At 37.7% G+C, this 18,317-nt stretch overlaps 1 protein-coding gene across 1 annotated transcript; it reads left to right on the top strand.

The window, feature by feature from the left end:
* Positions 1–6,618: 6,618 nt before the first annotated feature.
* Positions 6,619–18,082, top strand: LOC145555167 (uncharacterized). Its single transcript, XM_081616545.1, has 7 exons — positions 6,619–13,023; positions 13,712–13,836; positions 15,180–15,302; positions 15,396–15,423; positions 15,743–15,805; positions 16,478–16,551; positions 16,644–18,082. The coding sequence occupies exons 1-6, from the start codon at positions 12,978–12,980 to the stop codon at positions 16,546–16,548; spliced, it is 456 nt and encodes a 151-aa protein (XP_081472671.1). The 5' UTR covers positions 6,619–12,977; the 3' UTR covers positions 16,549–16,551; positions 16,644–18,082.
* The last annotated feature ends 235 nt before the right edge of the window (positions 18,083–18,317 follow it).

Genomic DNA, 18,317 nt, shown 5'->3' with positions numbered 1-18,317 from the left:
TGACCTCAGTTTAAAATCCAACATGTCTCTGTTAAGACAAGGTAGAGGATCACTTTTTCATGAAGGCAGTGGAAAGTTGGTTTTCATGGCTTTCCCCCATATATAAATTAAATAATCATTTAACAAATGCAATTTACCCTGGTTGTTTTCATTTCATATAAAAATTTGCTAAGGAAAATATGAAATCTATGAGAAAGCAACTTTTTCACGCTGAGGAGAATTACAAAATTAATGTGCATCAATGAAAAAAATGACAACCATTTGACCCTTGAGAGCATTTTGTTGATCAATGGATTTTTTAAGTAATTCCCCGAGGTGAATGCAGGAAATGTGAAACCAGCTAATTCCTCTTTTGCCTCTTCATTCATAAAAAAAACAAATAGAAATGCAATGTTTCACAAACAAACATTGCATCTTGCCTTTTTTTCAGTAATATCACAGGGACACCAACAGAGACCTTAGTATGTATCTTGAAACTTAAATCTTTTTTTTTTTTCTTTTCAACTGTTTCTCCTTAATTCACAAATTAAGTCTCATAACATTCATGCTTTACATTTCTGGCAAATCTTTATTCACGTGTTCACCAAAAAAACAATTCACATGAAGTGAGTGTCATTTTGTGCGGTAAAGGGGACAGTCACATGCATCTTCTGATTTCTGAGAGCCTCTGACAAACAGACGAGAAGTGAGGGGGAGTGACTGGAAGTGACTCACAGAGGTGCAGAGGACAGATCTCCAAATAAGGGTTAAGAGTTTGAGAAAGCAACCACTGCAATGTGTTGTTGTTTTTTTTTAAACCTAAAAAAGGATTTTGATCTTTTTTTTAAAGGATAGAAACAAAAAAAACTAAATGTCAATCTTTACTGACAGATTGTAAAAAACAAAAATGAACACATTAACCTTTTTAGATCATGAATGGTAATGTAAGGAGGTGATGGCAGTGTGTGAGCTGCTCTATCTTTATTGAAGGTTGCACACACACATCAGCCAGTCTGTTCTAAACTGATATCTTATCTCATCAGCCACTTTCAAACATAAAAGATTTTTGCTACTGAGTGTTCTCTGACTCTGAAATATTCCTACTGGTGCAAAAAAACAAAAAACAACAACAAAAAAACAACAACTAAACATTGGGAATCTAAAGAAAAAGCTTCTCCTTTTCCTGTTTATCTTTGGCTCCCAAATCCAGGTTTCACTGTCTTCAGCCGCTTTCAGATCAACATTTTTATCTTAAATCGGATTCTTTACTCCTCGTGGTCAGCTGAAAGGTTCCCCGACACACAACCAATAGAAGCCTCTGATCTAACACAAAAATGCATAACGTGCACCACAACATGCAAAAATAAGTTAACAATAGAAAACTGAAAGAACTACTAAAAAACACAGTGAACTTAGTTACATTCTATGAAATTTCCTTGTATTTAAATCTGTCTGAATTGCTTCTTGAAAACTGTCTGAGCTCTGAGTAACCAGAAGGGAATTTTTCATTCAACTGTGTGTTTTCTTAAGGCCCGAAGCAGCTCATACACAGGGGGAACACAGCAGTTATTTGCCTATGTGTGTGTCTGTGAATGCAGCTGAGGTAGTCAGTGAGTTACTCTGTCTGTGTGGTCAGTGTGAGGCGCTTGTCGACTCCACCCACAGGGTGCCGGCCTGAAACCAGGGGAGGTTATTGTTAACTGGGATTCCCTCACACAGGCCGGCAATGGAAATGTTAATTATTATGTACAACTTCTTATGAATTCCTTTCCAGTGAAGAGGCACAGCTAGTCCACTACTCTTGACTCTGTTTTTGTTTTGTTTGGCAGGTTTTTTATGTTGTAATTTGGTTTTGAGGGGGGATTTATGCTCTGGGTTTTATCTATATATTCCTTTTATGAAATATTTGCTAAGTATGACTAAGAGTGATGACTTGCAACAAAAACAAACATCCTCTGCTCTCGCTGGTTAATTAGTTACAGCTGTTCTTGTAAAAAAAAAAACCTGACTTTGCACATAAGCATGAAGATAAAGTAAAATTCCTCACATTCATTTAGTCTTTTTACACGTAGAAATATTAACTCTGAACCTTCTGCTTGAATATTTGTGGTGATTGTCCTTAATCTCAAGTATTTTGTAGTTTCAATCAGTTCTTATTCCAGAATTGCTTCTATTTAACTCCGTCATTTTCTACTCTTACCATCTTCCCTGTTACTTCTATACCATTGTCGTTATTCATATTTAGGCTTGCAGCCGTTTCATTGATTCAGCAGCAAACATTGAGGAACATTTCCTCAATGTTCTCCCTCAGAGAGACAATGAATGAAAAAACATGGAATATAGAGACAATGTCATGATGTGTGTAGATCGGGACCCAATAGCAGCATACAGAAGACGTTGAATGTTGTGGATGTTTTAATAAAGAAATTCAAATTACAAAAAATTCAATGATCCAAGGAAATCCAAAAAGGAAAACAAAGCAAACTGAAGACAACAGGGAACAACAGGGAATAACAGGTAATCTAGGGAGGGTTACATGGGTAGAAAGAAGTATAGTGACGAGCAGGGTAACAAGACGGAGTGGTGAGTTGTGACTGACATAGCGGAGCTTAAGTACTGGGAGGTGGTAAATGGAAAAATGGGCTGAGCTAGATGAAATGAGTGATTACAGGTGTGAGTAGTTGACACAGGAGCTAGCTGAGGGGCAGGGAGAAGGTGGCACAGGGAAGGTAAGGAGAGCTGCTGGGGAAAACAGGGAGGAGCTGAAAATATTTCTAAAACTAAAGAAACACTAATACTAAAGAAAACCTGATAAACTAGAAGACAAAAAGACACGAGGGAAAAACATAAACAAACCTAAACAGAAAGAAGGCTGATCTAACAATAATAAGAACTAGGGGACATAGAGCTAGGATGACTAGAAGGACTAAACAAAGAAATAACCTAACTAGACTCAGTAAAGAAGGATGGACATAGATTCAGGCAAAAGATTAAACCTAAAGTGACAAAATAAGAAAACTAGAAACACTACCAGAGAAGCTAGAAGGACTTAAGAAATAACTTAACTGGTTCTACTAAAGAAAGGTATCCCTAAACTCAGACATGTAAGAATAACTGAACCTGGGGAGATGAAAATAACTCAGAAATAAACATTACTAGAAACACTACAGGGAGGCTGAAATAAGGAGTAGATAGAAGGATTAAATAAAAATAAACTATAATCACTAAAAAAGGTCTACATGGACCCAGACATTCAACATTAACAGAACCTAAGGTAACTAAAGAAAAAAAACCTAACTAGAAACACTATGAAGGGTTGAAAATAAGGAGAGCAACAAAAACAAGACAATTCTAATAACACCTCAAACAATACAATCAAAAGAACCAAAAAGAGAACTAAGACATATTGATAAAGATCAAAACCAAACCCCAAAACCCAAAGTCCTGACAGACAAACCCAATGCTTTAGATTTTAGCTTAAAACAAAGTGTTGAGAGCTTCTGGTGCCGCATTAAAAACATGAGGACATAAATTCTCCAGCGTTGCTCTGTAATTAGCTCTGCTGCTCAGGCCACATCTGAACCCACATGTGGCCTTAGGTAAACCGACCACCATAAGTCTCTTCCTCTTAGTAACAGCTGTGGTGCGCCTGCTTTGTGTCCCGGTGTTGTCCGCCCTGTGAAAGTGAAAATGTCTTTGCATCCCAGTGCGTTTTACTTCAGCCACAAAGGGGCATTCTGCCTGCAGCACTGGGGTGTGCTAGCGAGAGACCCAGATCTGGGAAAGAAAAGCAATTCATTCATTCATGTTAATTTGCTTATGTCTGATCAACAGTGAAGCCTTTGTTTCATAAAAAATGTGCATGCTCACCTCTCAGGTCGTATGTTTTACATATTTCCCAGTAGAAACATTGGGAAATTTGGAAAGCAACATAGGGAAATGATAACAGATAACAGGGGAACATAGGGGAATGATAACAGTATCTGTCATTTTAGGAAACCATCTTGAGTTTTTCAGCGACTTTTTTTCTTTTTTTCAAAACAGGAAGCCCATTTGAAGATCTGTGAGCAGTCAGGTTGTTTATTACTCATGAAGGATTTTGCTGAAATAGTCAACCATTTGCTGCAGAAGGCAAACGCAGACGTTACATGCTCAAACATGACAAATATGAAAGTATTTGTCGCAGCTACTAAAAGGAAGTCTAACTAGATCTGCGTCTGCTAATGTTTTTTTTCCCTCACACCATTATGCAAGGGTTAAACTATTTCATTCACAGCCGCCCAGATAATGACTTCGTTTTCCTTGTTTGACTTTAAAAACCACATCCACCTCTCGGCTGGATTTGGGACTCAGGAAAAGAACAACAACCCAGAAAGTTACAAATATAAAGACAATAGTAAAAGTTCAGAGGTTATGTAGCTCAGATACTGATGACACTAAATTATACAACATAGTGTTGCATGTTGTTTTGAAAGAATGCATGAACAATAGAAATAGAGCTTTTTCACAGGACTCTACCCACGTTGCTCAAGCAGCTCTGACTCGACGCCGGACAACAGGAGTCAGTCTGAAAAAGATAAATAACACAGAAGAGGAAGGGTCAAAAGGTCAGAAACACTTTCTTTGACAGGATGTGCATAAGATGACATGACACTATCATGAATATGAATTAGTCTTTATGAATGTTGTTTAGAACTACCTCTAATGCAAAGTTGCTCAAAAAGTTGCATTAAAAGTCCATTAAAGTGCCAACTTTGTATTATTTTGTAAATAATGGCACTTTAATGCAAAGTTGGCACTTTAAATGGACTTTTAATGCAACTTTTTGAGCAACTTTGCATTAAAAGTCTCATTATTTACCAAAGAACACTTCATGACAACAGTCATAAACATTCATGAAGACTCAGCATGTACACAACGGGTGTTATGTCATGTTTATGACAGTGCCATGTCAGTCTTATCCACACCTCATCAAATAAAGTGTTACCAAAAGTTCAAGAAGATTAATATTACTGCACATACAAACAACAGCAACAAAAAAAGACTTAAAACTAAGAGAGATACAATCAAAGTTCTAAAAATGACAGACAACATATAGTGTGTCAAAGCAACATCAACTATCAGTTGACATATGGTGCATTACCTCATTAACCAGCAATTATGACAAACATTAATAAAAAAACGTTTGTTGGAGACACAAAGAGTAAACTGGGAAATCTGGGAAGAGAAAACATGAGTAACATTCCAGAACAATACTGTCACTAATGAGTTTGCATAATGATTTGCATCACGGGTGTGATAATTTGATTATTGCACTATGTGATAATCGCATAGTGCAATTATCACATTCTCCTTGGGGAAACACCTAAAACATGCAGGTCAGTGGATCTCCGCTTTAAGGACTGAAACCCGTTAAGGTTCTGGCCTCAATGGCTCTGAAACCCGACCCATTCAGGAGTTCTTTAGCAGGACTTTCAAAGATTCTGTAATTTTTTTATATAAAAAAACAAAAACAAAATCAGACTTTCTTGTTGTGCAAAATTTTCAATCGTAAAAAAAAAAGAAAACAAAAGATTGTTGCACAACAAGAACTCCCCGTTGCATTTTAGATGATTTTAGAAAACGTTGGTTAATGAAAACCTTAAACTTGAAGACAGGAGATCAACTCAGATCCAGCTCATTTCAGAAATACTGAACTATATTTCCTGTAAGCTGTTTATCTGCATAAGAAACAAGGAAGTTTAATATGAGGCAAAACAACAGTTGCTATGCGACCTGTATCTGTGTGTTTATGTTTGGGTGGGTAAATGCCATGGGCGGGGTAAATGTGTGTGTCCTGAGGAGGGTTACTGGGACCGTCAGGTGCATCAGGGTGTGGCTCTGACCGGGCAGCAGGATGACATAAATGGGTGTTCTTCCTCCTGGCATTCCTGTCATTGTTTTTGGGAAGAATGTGTTACTCAGTCATGTTTTTGCGACTGTTCTGATGGGTTTTATGGCGTTGAGTCATCGAGGTGTTTGGCAGACGTGTGTTGGAAAACACCTGCTTCATATTCAGCTAGTAGAAATGGAATAGCAGTTCATATTTGAAATAAAATTAAAAAAAACAATAATTTCTTTGAGTGTGTATTGCGTGATAAAGAGAGTAGACACAACATATTGATTGTGACAAATGTTTTTACATGGAAAACTGGAACTGAACGTGCTAATGACTCTCACACCAATTACCAAGTAAAGGCATCAAAGATCCCTAATCAAGTCCTAAACTTGTAATTTCTGAGTCTTAGATGAGTCATTTGACCAATCATGCAATATTATTTAAGCAATAGTAATTCAAAAAATTTTTGTAAAAGTAGTTTTTAACCACCTACAAGATGAGGTGAACTATGAAAACAACTGAACATCAGTTCTGATGTTGCTTCTCACAGAAAAATATTCATCAAAGAAAACCATAAATTTAGAAAACAAATGGATCCATATCTAAAAAACAAAAAAAAACTAAACAGATTTTTATTCAAAATAAAACGTAATTAAATTATTGACCAACTGCAACAGTACAAACCTTGTTTTCACAGTGATGAATGACCAACATCAGATTATTGGACATGATAAGTAGGATTATTTATACAGCTGCTTAGAAATCAATTTTGTGGCCTAGTTGATCTTATGAAATTTGAAGCTAAATAGCACAATCCTGTCATTAAACTATCACATTGTAGAATTACAAGCATTGTATCTGCAGCATATTAATTACATCTAAGTAATAGGAAGAAGGAAACACTCACAAATGACAGGAGGCATGCAGCGATTGTGTGTGTGGCACACGATCATCATGGCGCGTCAGGCGTGGATCAGCTAACAAATAAGACGTGAAGTCATTTAAAGTCAAAAGGTTCAAGTTCAAGCTAGGTCACGACGCTTGAACTTGTATTTTCACTGGAGTGAAAATACACTCCAGTGTATTTTGATTTGTATTTTCACTGGAGTGAAAATACAAATCAAGTCCAAATTCTTTCAGGATGTTCTTAAGTCTGGATCATAAGTCTGACTCAAGTAGGAGTCACATGACTGCAGCTTGATTTGGACTTGATTTGAGTGCTGCAGGAAACTGTTGGACAGATGAGATCAGATGAGAACTCTCTGAGTGCTGGGCTGTTTGGTCGGTGTGATTAGCGGCATTTCCAATCGCCATAGAGATACGCAAATTGGAATTACAAAAATAAGTTTGTTCAACGGAAACACGTCAATCTAAAAAATATATAATAATAATAATAATAATAATAATAATAATAATAATAATAATAATAATAATAATAATATCTCAAGACTCTCTGCCAGATAACAACCAGAAACTTGATTTTATGAGACGGACCAAGACAAAGAGGTGCATTATTGTGAAAGATAAACGACACGTGGAAGTAGTTTAAAAAAAATAAAAACCTATTTATAAAATCTGAAAAGTGTGGCTGTATTTGCATTCCCCCCTCCCTGAGGCGTGTTACCACCGTCTGTTGTGTTTCACTGCCTGCATCGTACAGCAAGTGGCTGAAACATTTGTCTGTTCGTTTTTGCAAAAACAATTTAATCTCATTCAGATCTAATCAAGAAGATATGCAAACATCACCTTTCAAGTCTCACCATTGATTCTCAAATATGTTTAGATCTGGGCTTTGACTTTCTCTTAACGATTATTATTACTAATATCATTATTACAGTGCTAAGTTCTTCTTTATGTGGAAACCATGTAGTCAAACACACCAACACATGCAACAACTTTCAACATTATCTTGGAGAATATATTTGACGTGGTGAGAGTTGTTGGCACTTTAACCATAATTGTTGGTAAAAGATGTGTGACTATGTGCTTGTTTAACTCATGGTTTGATTAACAAAGTCAGAATATTTGTCTTTGTGGCTTTTGTCTTCTAGTTGCAGCCAAGAAGGCCAAGTAAAATCTAAAAGAAGAAAAACTGATCAAACCCACAGGAGATGAGCCGTCAGTTCCAGGAATTGATTTTTCTCAGATCGCACAGGGAGATAAACTCTTGATCCAGAGTTTCACTGCGCGACACAACCCCTGACAAAAATGACTAACTGCTTCATGTTTGTGGTGTCGCATTTCACTCAGAAACAAGTTTCTCTGTGTTGCTGTTCTGACCTCATTTGCACTAAACACGACATTGTTCCAGGTTAATTCGTTTCATTTTACTTTAAAAGGTCTGAATGTGAAAGCGGCGCATGAGTTCATCTGAAGTCCATGGTTTACAGCAACCACTCAGATTTCCTGGAAATGAATTTGGACGTTTTCCAGGACATTTACATGCTCGAGCAGAGCTGCAGAGGCAGTTGACATAAAGATGGAGGGATGTTCAGGAGTGCTTTGTCATTCTGGGTGAGAAATAAAGAAGGAGACGGTAATAAACTCTCATCTTTAAAAGACGGGCATCGCTGCAGCTCTTTAAAAAATGTAATGATGTGTCTGACTACTTATTTTATTCAAGTATTTGACTTTTCATTTTATTAATTAGTACAAGTGAATAAAAACATGTAATACATTTTAAAGTTTAGAATAATATTAATAATATATACATATTCAAGGTTTGCCCCATAAAACTTGCTAAGTCTGGTGGTTGGTTCGCTAGGTCAGTCATTCATCAAGCGGCTCGTTTAATGTTTAAAGTTGACAGGAACTTGAAAATATCACTTGATAATTATGTATTATTAAAAGATTGGAAGATTAACACCAGAACACCAACTATAAAGTCTTAAAAAATGTAAACATTTTAAAAAGACTTAAAAAAAAAATAAGTGAGCCTGGCGGGGGCACAAGTAAAGCCTGGTGACCCGCCAGGCTTAGAATACCCTGTATCAAGGGGAAACCTTGATACAGATATTTTAAAATGGCTTTAGCAGATCTTTTTCTCTATTAAAAGTTATGTTGAAAATATTTTGCCCTGCAGCATGATGAAACTCACCTTGTACCACACAGACAAGTATCAGATCTGGGGCTGCATGACTTTAAGAAAACATGCAGTAAATGTTGTGATAATTACAGAACTTAAGATAAATAAGCTAATAATTAAACACCACTTCTAATGTCTGTTTTAGTCTTAATGGAGACTAATATCTGCTGTTTCTTAATGACTTCACAACCTTACCAGCTCTACCTTCTAAAATCTATTTACACTTAAAAGTCACCCAACATCTTACTGAGATTAAAGAGAACCTGGATGCTTTTTACTTAAATAACTCATTTTGCTCAGTTCTGGTTAAAAGTCATCCAAACACCCTGTCACATTGTTGCATATCTTGCTTTTTAATGACATATAAAGATACACCAACTCAGGTTAAAACAATTCTATGTGTTTAAAACTGTGGAGTTTAGTCAGCAGCAAAGGGAGGCATTCTGGAAGTGAGCTCATGGGCGCCACGTTTACCCTACACTCACACATCTGCTGCTCAGTTACAGTAAGAACTGCTACAGTTCTCATGCAGCACAGTAGAACAAAGAGTCACCTGAGGATTCTCCCTTCACGCCAAGTTGTGGAGACTGAAGGCGTGACATATTTCAGGTGAATTCGTCCCATCCCCCATCCATTCACTTGGAGGGACTCAGAGCATTGAAATAATATTATTAGTCAGTTGGTTCTTCAATACTGTATGTTGGGAAATGTGGTAACTTCATGACACATAGCATAACCGGCTCTGTTACAGTCATGCACTTGCGACAAGACTCTGCTTCAGAGTCTTGAAGTCACTGAAGTCGTGAGTGTGTGTGTGCCATGTGAGTGCACACAAGCGTAAGTGCATATATGTTGGTGCTCATATGGCGTAAGAGGAAATGGAATGGGAGTTTACATTTCTAAAACTACAGAGGAAATCTCCCAACCTGGCAGACCGTTCTAGGTACACAAAACCTCTGCAGATCAAACTTCCCTTTTCTGGTTCCCTTACTCTTGGAGAAGAAATCGATCACTTCACAATGTTGTTTATGTTAAGTTTGACATGAATTTGTAATGCAATAAAAACTCCATTGCAAATCAAAAATACGTTTCTTCTGTACCAGAAATAAGAAAATGGAAGTGTTTGGGGAAATGACAGCAACTCCTCCAGGAAGTGTTGGGTCACGTTATCTGACGGAGCGAGGTCGTAAAACACTATGAAGCTTGTGTTCCTCTTTGATAAAATCCTAATTCTGCTAAATCAGATTAGCTAAAAACAAACAAACAAACAAACAAACAAACAATGAAAGCACAGAAATGATTGTATTGTTCTACCTGTATGATGAACTGTGAGAAAACTAAATACTCCTGGCCATTAAACTCAACTTCTCTGCTCTTCTCCTGCCCCAAAACAATAAAATTATGCTAAAAAAGCAAAACAATAAAAGCTGAACCGAAGTCATTACTTCAACTTTGTCAAAAACAAAACAAAACAAAAAAAAAACCCCAGCATCCTTTACATTCTTACATTTCAAACTTTACATTCTTACACAACACTGGTCAGATATAAGAAACATGTGTGTTTGTGTTGGTCGGTAAAAATGAAAACAGTTGACAAGAACCCGCATTAGTTTTCCATGCCTTAGTTCTGCTTTTTGTAATTTCACTGTAACAAGTAAATAAGTTCTCTTACTCACTGGCAACATCTTGTTTTTCTAAAATAAGACTTTATCTGTGCTATAGTACTTTCAGTCTACTTTCCATTTATATTTACCGGTGGGTCAGTTTGCTTTGTGTGCTTTACTGGTTTGAAGTGTGAGTTCAGAGTCTGTGGGAAGTAGACAATTATATTACCGGTAATCATCCATCCATCCATTTTCTTTCACCTTTGTCCCTCAGTGGGGTCGGGAGGGTTGCTGATAGGTATTTTCCTAGAACCTACATAAAAGAACCACAGACAACGTATATGAATTTCATGACAAAGCTTCTGCAAGCAAAAGGAGAAGACTCTGTCAACTGCTTCTCAGAGCCGTTCACAGAGCGTTCTGAAAATCTTTGGGTAGAGCTTGTCTTTTATTTTCAAACTTCAAAGAGGGAGGATAGGCAAGATAGACAGCAGAGGAAAAACAGCAAAGGTCGTAAAACAATTTACCTAAACAAAACAACCCAGTTCCAGATGCGATATCTGATTTACGGCCTGAGCCCGGTTCAAATCTCGGTCAAACTGTTTCACATGAAGATAACAGGCAGCTGTGACTTCCAGGTCAGTTCACACATACAGTTTAAACAAGAGAACACTTTAAACTGACGAACATTAGACTGAAATATGAACTAAAGTAACAACAAAATGATAATACCAAAAAATCCCTATCATTGCTGGTGCCTATCCCCAGCTGGCGTGCCGGGCGAGAGGCGGGGTACACCCTGGACAGGTCACCAGTCTGTCGCAGTACCGGTAATCAAATGACTCGATATATGGAAGGCATGAGCAGCAGAAAACAGCTGAGTCATCATGAGTTTCAAAACATCTCCCTGCTTTCAATTTATGCCTTTCAGCTCCCTGGCCTGCTTGTCCTTTGGTCAAAGACCAGCAGAACTGACAAAATGAGGCTGGTTTGTTAAAGCCTCGCTGTCATTCTGTTTCATTAATGATAAACTGAATCCAGAGGACCTGGAAATTCTGCCATGACAATGGACAATGGAAAAAGAATGATTTTATTGCACAAGGACAAGTAATGTTGCTTCAGAATGTGGATCGCCACTCGCAGGAGAAAAGAAGCCAGGCTGGTTGGCTGAATCCTCTGGAGAAAATGGGAAGCATGTTGGCCAGGATTCCTGACCTGCAGCAGTGGAGGGAATGGACTGGGAAGACACAGGGAGTAAAAGCTTGAGTCCTTGGGGAGTAAGTTTTCAAACAGTGAAACGGGAAATCTTCTTATGCAGAAAGGCAGAGGTCGAAATATTTCAAAGGAGGATCAGGGCAGAGTCAGTGATCACAATTCATTCAACCTTTATTTAACCAGGATAAAAATAAAAATAAAAAACAGGGTAAGAATTCCTTTAGATCAAAGATCTCTTTTACAAGAGTGTCCTGACCACAATGCAAAAGGCAGCGCAGGGGTCAGAGTCCAGATGTGCAGTAAAAATTCACCCTGGACGAGGCGAGGAGAAGGAGTAATCTGAGCTGGAGAGGTGAACTTGGTGGAGAACGAGAGCAGGGAAAGGTAAGCTGGATTTCTACTGGAGGTTCTCCGATCCCATATCAACATCTGTATCCGTCACAATACTGAAGAAAATTCTACACCAGGTATCAGTGACAGATCCAAAAGGGCTGATCTATTCAGTCTGCTTCTACACTTTGTGCTCATGCTTTATTATTTATTTTACATTATATATAGAATTTCTAAATGCACTTTCTGAACCTTTTGAAAGAAAATTTGCTGCAATCTATTTTTACATGTTTGGCCAACGTAGGTAACCTGTTGTTTTTATCAGTTTCAGTGTCTTTATCATTTATTTCATGTTGGCTGTTAAACTCATAACTGAGCTAAGTGAACAAGTTGTGCTGTTTTTACATGTTTCTACCAATAGCTTCACAAGCTATTGGTGTACATAAGTGTGCTGTGCCGGTGCAGTTATCAAATAAATTTGTAATTCATTGGCTGTCCTCTTATATCTAAAAAAAAAAAAAAAAAAAAAACATGGATAAAATGTCTCACTTTAAGTTAAAAAAATCTGCCAGTGAATTATCATATTCAGGAATCATTAACGTAGGATAAGCTCATATGTCTTGCTGAAAAGTTTCTTAGAAGTTAGTTTGGTCTTATTTGAAGTCTTCTGCTAAATATTTGCACAAGAAAACTATTTGTCGCATGGACCACAAGGAGGTGTTTTCCGTGGGAGATTATTGTTTGACCTCCTCCCCCCATATGTATGTACGTATCAGGTGTTACTGGGTAAACGTCCTGCAGAGAGTTCATTATGCGACTGGGCTCAGGCACGTTCACACGCTGTGGGAACTTTCATTCATGAATAATTTCTGATCCCCTCTTCGAAATGCATGGTGCCACCTTGTTGGCCGTAACGTTCCACTTAGCTCTCGGTAAGTTTGTATTGTTATTATTTTTGTATTAATCACAGGAACTAAGACGCTCATACTGCGCAGCCGAAGTTTAAAGAGTCAGTTTTCTTTCGAGTTGTATCCTTCAGAGGAGAGATGAAGAGTCCTTCCTCTCTTCTCTCCTTGACGACTCGGAGCAGAGCATCGCTGATTAATCAGCGCGTGCCGACACTTTGCATGTTATTTAAATCGGTTTATTTAATCGGACTCGATTAAAAAATACTCTTTGTTCGCTGCACCGTACCACAGATTACACAAAGACGGAGTTTATTACCGCAAACATAACTTCGTAGTTTGCGGCAGCCCTCAGAGGCTGCCACCCGGGCATAGATGGGCATCTTTGTCCGTTAACGCCTCATAAAATAGTGTTGGCAGACAGGGATCTGTTTCTGGAAAGTTGTTGTCTTTGCTAATCTGGCCTCATGCTAAAGAAAGAAACCATGAGAGTTACAGTATCTACTGCAGCTATGGAAGCTGCATGAAGACAGAGATGAAGTGAGAAAAAGCTCACAGAAACCTTTCTTCCTCTTCGTTTTCTGTTCCTTACTGATCCCAACTCCTGCAGGTTTTAGAGAGTACACAGCTTTTCTAATAGTTTCTGACTTAACCGCTGCATTGTAACTTTTCACATTAATGTAAAGTTCTGTTGATAGCCTTCTCTGTCTTTTAGTCCTAAATCAGCTCTGTGTCGCCAAGAAGCATGGGTGCGTCGCTATTGAAACCAGTGATGGGACGTTTTACTCCGTTCCAGCCCCTAAATGCTCCGGATATCATTATTCTTGGAGCAACTCTTCCGTAAGTTATTACTGATCTAGATAGAGGAGCACCGATTTATTGGCCAGCTGATTTACCGGTGCTGATTTCCTTAAATTTGGCAGATCGGTGATCGGCTGATTTTTTACGTGTGAAGCCGATCTTATCTATCTTGGATCAACCTCTGTCCTCTTTTGCTCTCTGGTGAGGAAGGTTTTTGACTGGCAGACCGGCCCAACAAGTTCTGTCTGCACGTTTATAATTAACAATATTCACCCCACTGTTGCCAACTCAGCAACTTTCTTGCTATATTGAGCAGCAAAAATAAATTGGTATCGGCCAAAATCGGAATCCGCAGGTTAAGCTTTTTAAAAGATTGGCGATTGGCCAGAAAACTGCAATCGGTGCACCATTACATCTAACATATGACAAAGAAGCTGTTTTCATTTGAAAGTTAACTGCCTTAATTTTAGGGGTGCCAAGTTTGCTGCATTGGTTATCGCTTCCTTTTTTGAAAAAAGTCACCAGAGAAAGTTGCTAAATATGAGTCACTGAATTGGCCACAGTGACCGTATACTGCAGACGTACTGACGTGATCTACTAGGCTGGTCTGGCTGTCGACCCTCTGTCACAACAGAGCAAAAGGAAACTGTGGTTGATTTTCAGACCTTTGCGGAGGCAGATGAGATTGGTGAATCAGATCAGTATCTCATGTGAGCATCAGCAGATCATCCAAATTTATGGAAATCGGTGCAAATTGATTGGCCGGGCCATCAATCGGTGGATCCCTACCAAATAAAGGATTAACTTCTTTACAGAGCTTTATTAAAAGTTTTTTACAGCTAAGAGATTCTGCACAATAACATATACACATCTTATAAACACATTGACTTGACACTATGTAACTTTAATTTTAAAATAAATTATATATATTTTTTACATATTTGTTAAAACTGTCACCATGTCACGACTGTTTGTCATGAGACAAATAATGTGTGAAAAGATCAATCTCCTCCATTTCCTCCCTGAGCTGCCAGTCCCAACCAAAAACAACCAATCAGAGCCAGGGGAGGGTCTTAACGCTGTCACTCACACTCATGTACTTGCTGCTAAAGGAGCTAGCAGTAGAGAACCAACTTACTGTTACAGGAAAACCATTTATCTGCCGTCATCGGTGGCCATGCTAAGTAACCTAGCATTCCCAAAAAGACAGAGGAGATCAATTCTTTTGCACAGATTATCCGTTTCCTACCACACTGTCACAACGTAGTGACAGCATCAGCAAGTATGTAAAACGTTTTCCGATAAAATTTACATACTGCAGCTTTAAAAGTGATTTATTCTGTTATCTGTTAGTTATTCCTGTTCACTTGATTTCCTTTTAGGACGACGTTCTTGCTAACAGTGACGGAAAAGCAGAGGAGCTGGTGAAATCCTCAAACGGCACCTTGCTGCACACCTACAGGTGTTATGAGACGATCAAGCACATTTTGGACTGCGATGATAAGGTATCTAAAATTCATTTTACTGAAACTGAAAACTAATAAAATATTTACACACACACCCACACGCACTCATCGCTCTTGCTTTCTTTTACGCAGTGGAAGAAAGAAATGACGATATGTGAAAGTGAGTGTCTGCTTTTTACCATTTTACCATTTTTGTAAATTGTTGGATGGAAGGTAGATGTGCATGCCAGCCCTAAATAATCTGTTATTTTAACCATTTTGACTTCTTTAATCAGTTTAACACTTAATATGAGCCACAAATGATACAAAGCTAAAGTAGCTGATCTTATTTCAACATGAAACTTCTGAAAACAGTTCAGTTTTCATCCCACTGAACTGAACTGATGGAAACTGAACTGTAGTTCAGTCATTAATTATAAAGTTTTGTAAAACATATCAATATGAAGTTTCCAAATGCAAATATTTTCCTGTTTTTACAGTAAAGTGTTCTCAGAGTTCCAGAGTTCACGGCTCGCATTACAGAGGATTTGGCAACGGAGCAGGTAGAGAACTGTCAAAACATCCAAGTTACAGTTCACTTAGGATGTATTAAATATCATAATTAATAATTCAGACATTTCTTAGTCAAATGAGTTGAAAAGACATGAAATGAGATGTTATTGGAAAAACTACCCCATACTCAAGGTTTAAGTTTGGCTGTCTGAGACCGGATGCTAAGGATGTGAGTCTTTCATTTATATGAGCATCTAATGACTTTTTATGGAGCTAAAACACAAAATACAAAATTAATTTTATTCAGTTTTTTTTTTTATCAATTCACTATCTATGATCAATTTTATTTAATCATCAACTCTTCCACGAACTACATGTGGAAGTCAGCATGTTTGGCTACAAGCTAGCATAATTAATCTTTCATTTGAAAAGGCCAAGGCAATGTTGTACATTGTCTCTGTGTAAAATAAAAAAAGGTCAGAGGTCACTGGGTGGTTTAACATTTTTACATAGTACTTTATAAGCCAAGCCAAGCTCAGACATGACAACTTTACTAACACAAGCTGCTGAAAAAAAAAACTATTACATGACTTATTTCACTAGATTTCAAATAAAAATGCCCAATTTTCAGTTCTTCCTCTTAAACTGTTTTCATTATTTTAACTTTATTCGCAACATATGCAACGACTGAGAATTAATCGTCGATCTCTTGTCTTATCCAGGGAGATGGAGGCACCTCATTCCCGTCCCACTGATTCTTCTCTCTGTTCTGCTGACCACATTTAACCTCTAGCAGGTATTCTTACTCACCCACGTTTATTTATACACTGTAAAAACACATTTCTAACACGTTTTGCTTTAACAATGATCACTTTCATTTGCGTGCAGAGATCTTCTCGTAGATGTGAACACAACTGGAGGAGGTGGTGGCTGCAGATTCCCAGTGGAATGTTCTGTGTTTTTCCCAACACAATGTGTTGATTTTTTTAACCCACAAAACCCGAAAAATTTTACTTTTTAAAAACCTAGCAAATTTGTCATGATAACAAATTTTGCCGTACGATAAGTCGTTCCAGTATTTATCGCGTCAAATTATCATTTTGTTGTTTTGAGATCATTTCTAAGAAATATACAGTGATGGTCTGGGGAGCCATGTCAGCTGCTGCTGTTGGTCCACTGTGTTTTATCAAGGGCAGGGTCAATGCAGCAGCTATCAGGAGGTTTTGGAGAACTTCATGCTTCCATCTGCTGAAAAGCTTTATGGATATGAAGATTTAATTTTTCAGCACAACCTGGTACCTGCTCACAGTGCCAAAACCACTGGTTTACTGACCATGGTATTACTGTGCTCAATTGACTTGCCAACTCTCCTGACCTGAACCCCATAGAGAATCTGTGGGATATTGTGAAGAGAAAGTTGAGAGAAGCAAGACCCAAAACTCTGGATGAGCTAAAGGCCGCCATCGAAGCATCCTGGGCTCCATAACACCTCAGCAGTGCCACAGGCTGATTGCCTCCATGCCTCCATGCCACCACGCGTTGAAGCAGTCATTTCTGCAAAAGGATTCCTGACCAAGTATTGAGTGGATAACTGAACATAATTATTTGAAGGTTGACTTTTTTGGTATTAAAACACTTTTCTTTTATTGGTCGGATGAAATATGCAAATATTTTGAGACATGGATTTTGTGTTTCCATGAGCTGTATGCCAAAATCATCAGTATTAAAACAATAAAAGACCTGAAATATTTCAGTTGGTGTGCAATGAATCTAAAATATATGACAGTTTAATTTTTATAATTACATTATTGAAAATAATAAACTTTATCACAATATGCCATTTTTTTGAGAAGGACCTGTATTCATACTGAATATGTCTGCCCGCCCTGAAAACATTATCTGTATCACATTGATTACCGTGTCGCCATGTTTGTCCTCCTTCCAAATAAGAAATAAATGTATTTTCCAAATGAAAATGAGTTTTTGTCCAATAAAGGGAGCTTCTGATGTTTTTCAGCCAGTAAAGATGTTTGAAGTGAAGTCTGTGTTAGGTTTAGGGGTGACTAACCCTAACAATTTAGGGTTTGCTTGTGTCTGACCAACGTCATTCCTGCTCAGAATGATCACCTTTAGATTATTCTGCTCTTTACCTTCAATAATATTGAAGGAAACAACAGCCTTTTGTTTAAAAAAGTATAAAGTATTGCTCTTGTTTTTCTTTACTTAAGCAATAAAGTCATAAGAAAGTGACAACTTTTCTCCAGAAATGTAAAAAATGTATCTGCACTTTATAAGCAGAAGACAGCTATAAGAAACACTCAGAGAGGTTGTTTAAAACTTGAATGAATGCATTAACCCAAAGATACGGAATTCGGAGAATTTTTTTTTTCTGAGCTACTGAAAAAAAAAAAAATGCTGACTTTTTTTTTTTTTTCCAGTGGCCCTAATCCTCTTCCGTACAAAGATCTCATGCGTGACTCCTGTTGACAGATTAGATAGGCTGTAAAACCAGATACTTCCTCAAAAGTGTTGAGTTTAAAGTAAACTTCATTCATGAAAACA

This window comes from Poecilia reticulata, chromosome 15 (assembly GCF_904066995.2).
Source record: "Poecilia reticulata chromosome 15, P_reticulata-male-v2, whole genome shotgun sequence".
NCBI classification, from domain to species: Eukaryota; Metazoa; Chordata; class Actinopteri; order Cyprinodontiformes; family Poeciliidae; genus Poecilia; species Poecilia reticulata.
This window is presented reverse-complemented; position numbering and strand designations above follow the sequence as displayed.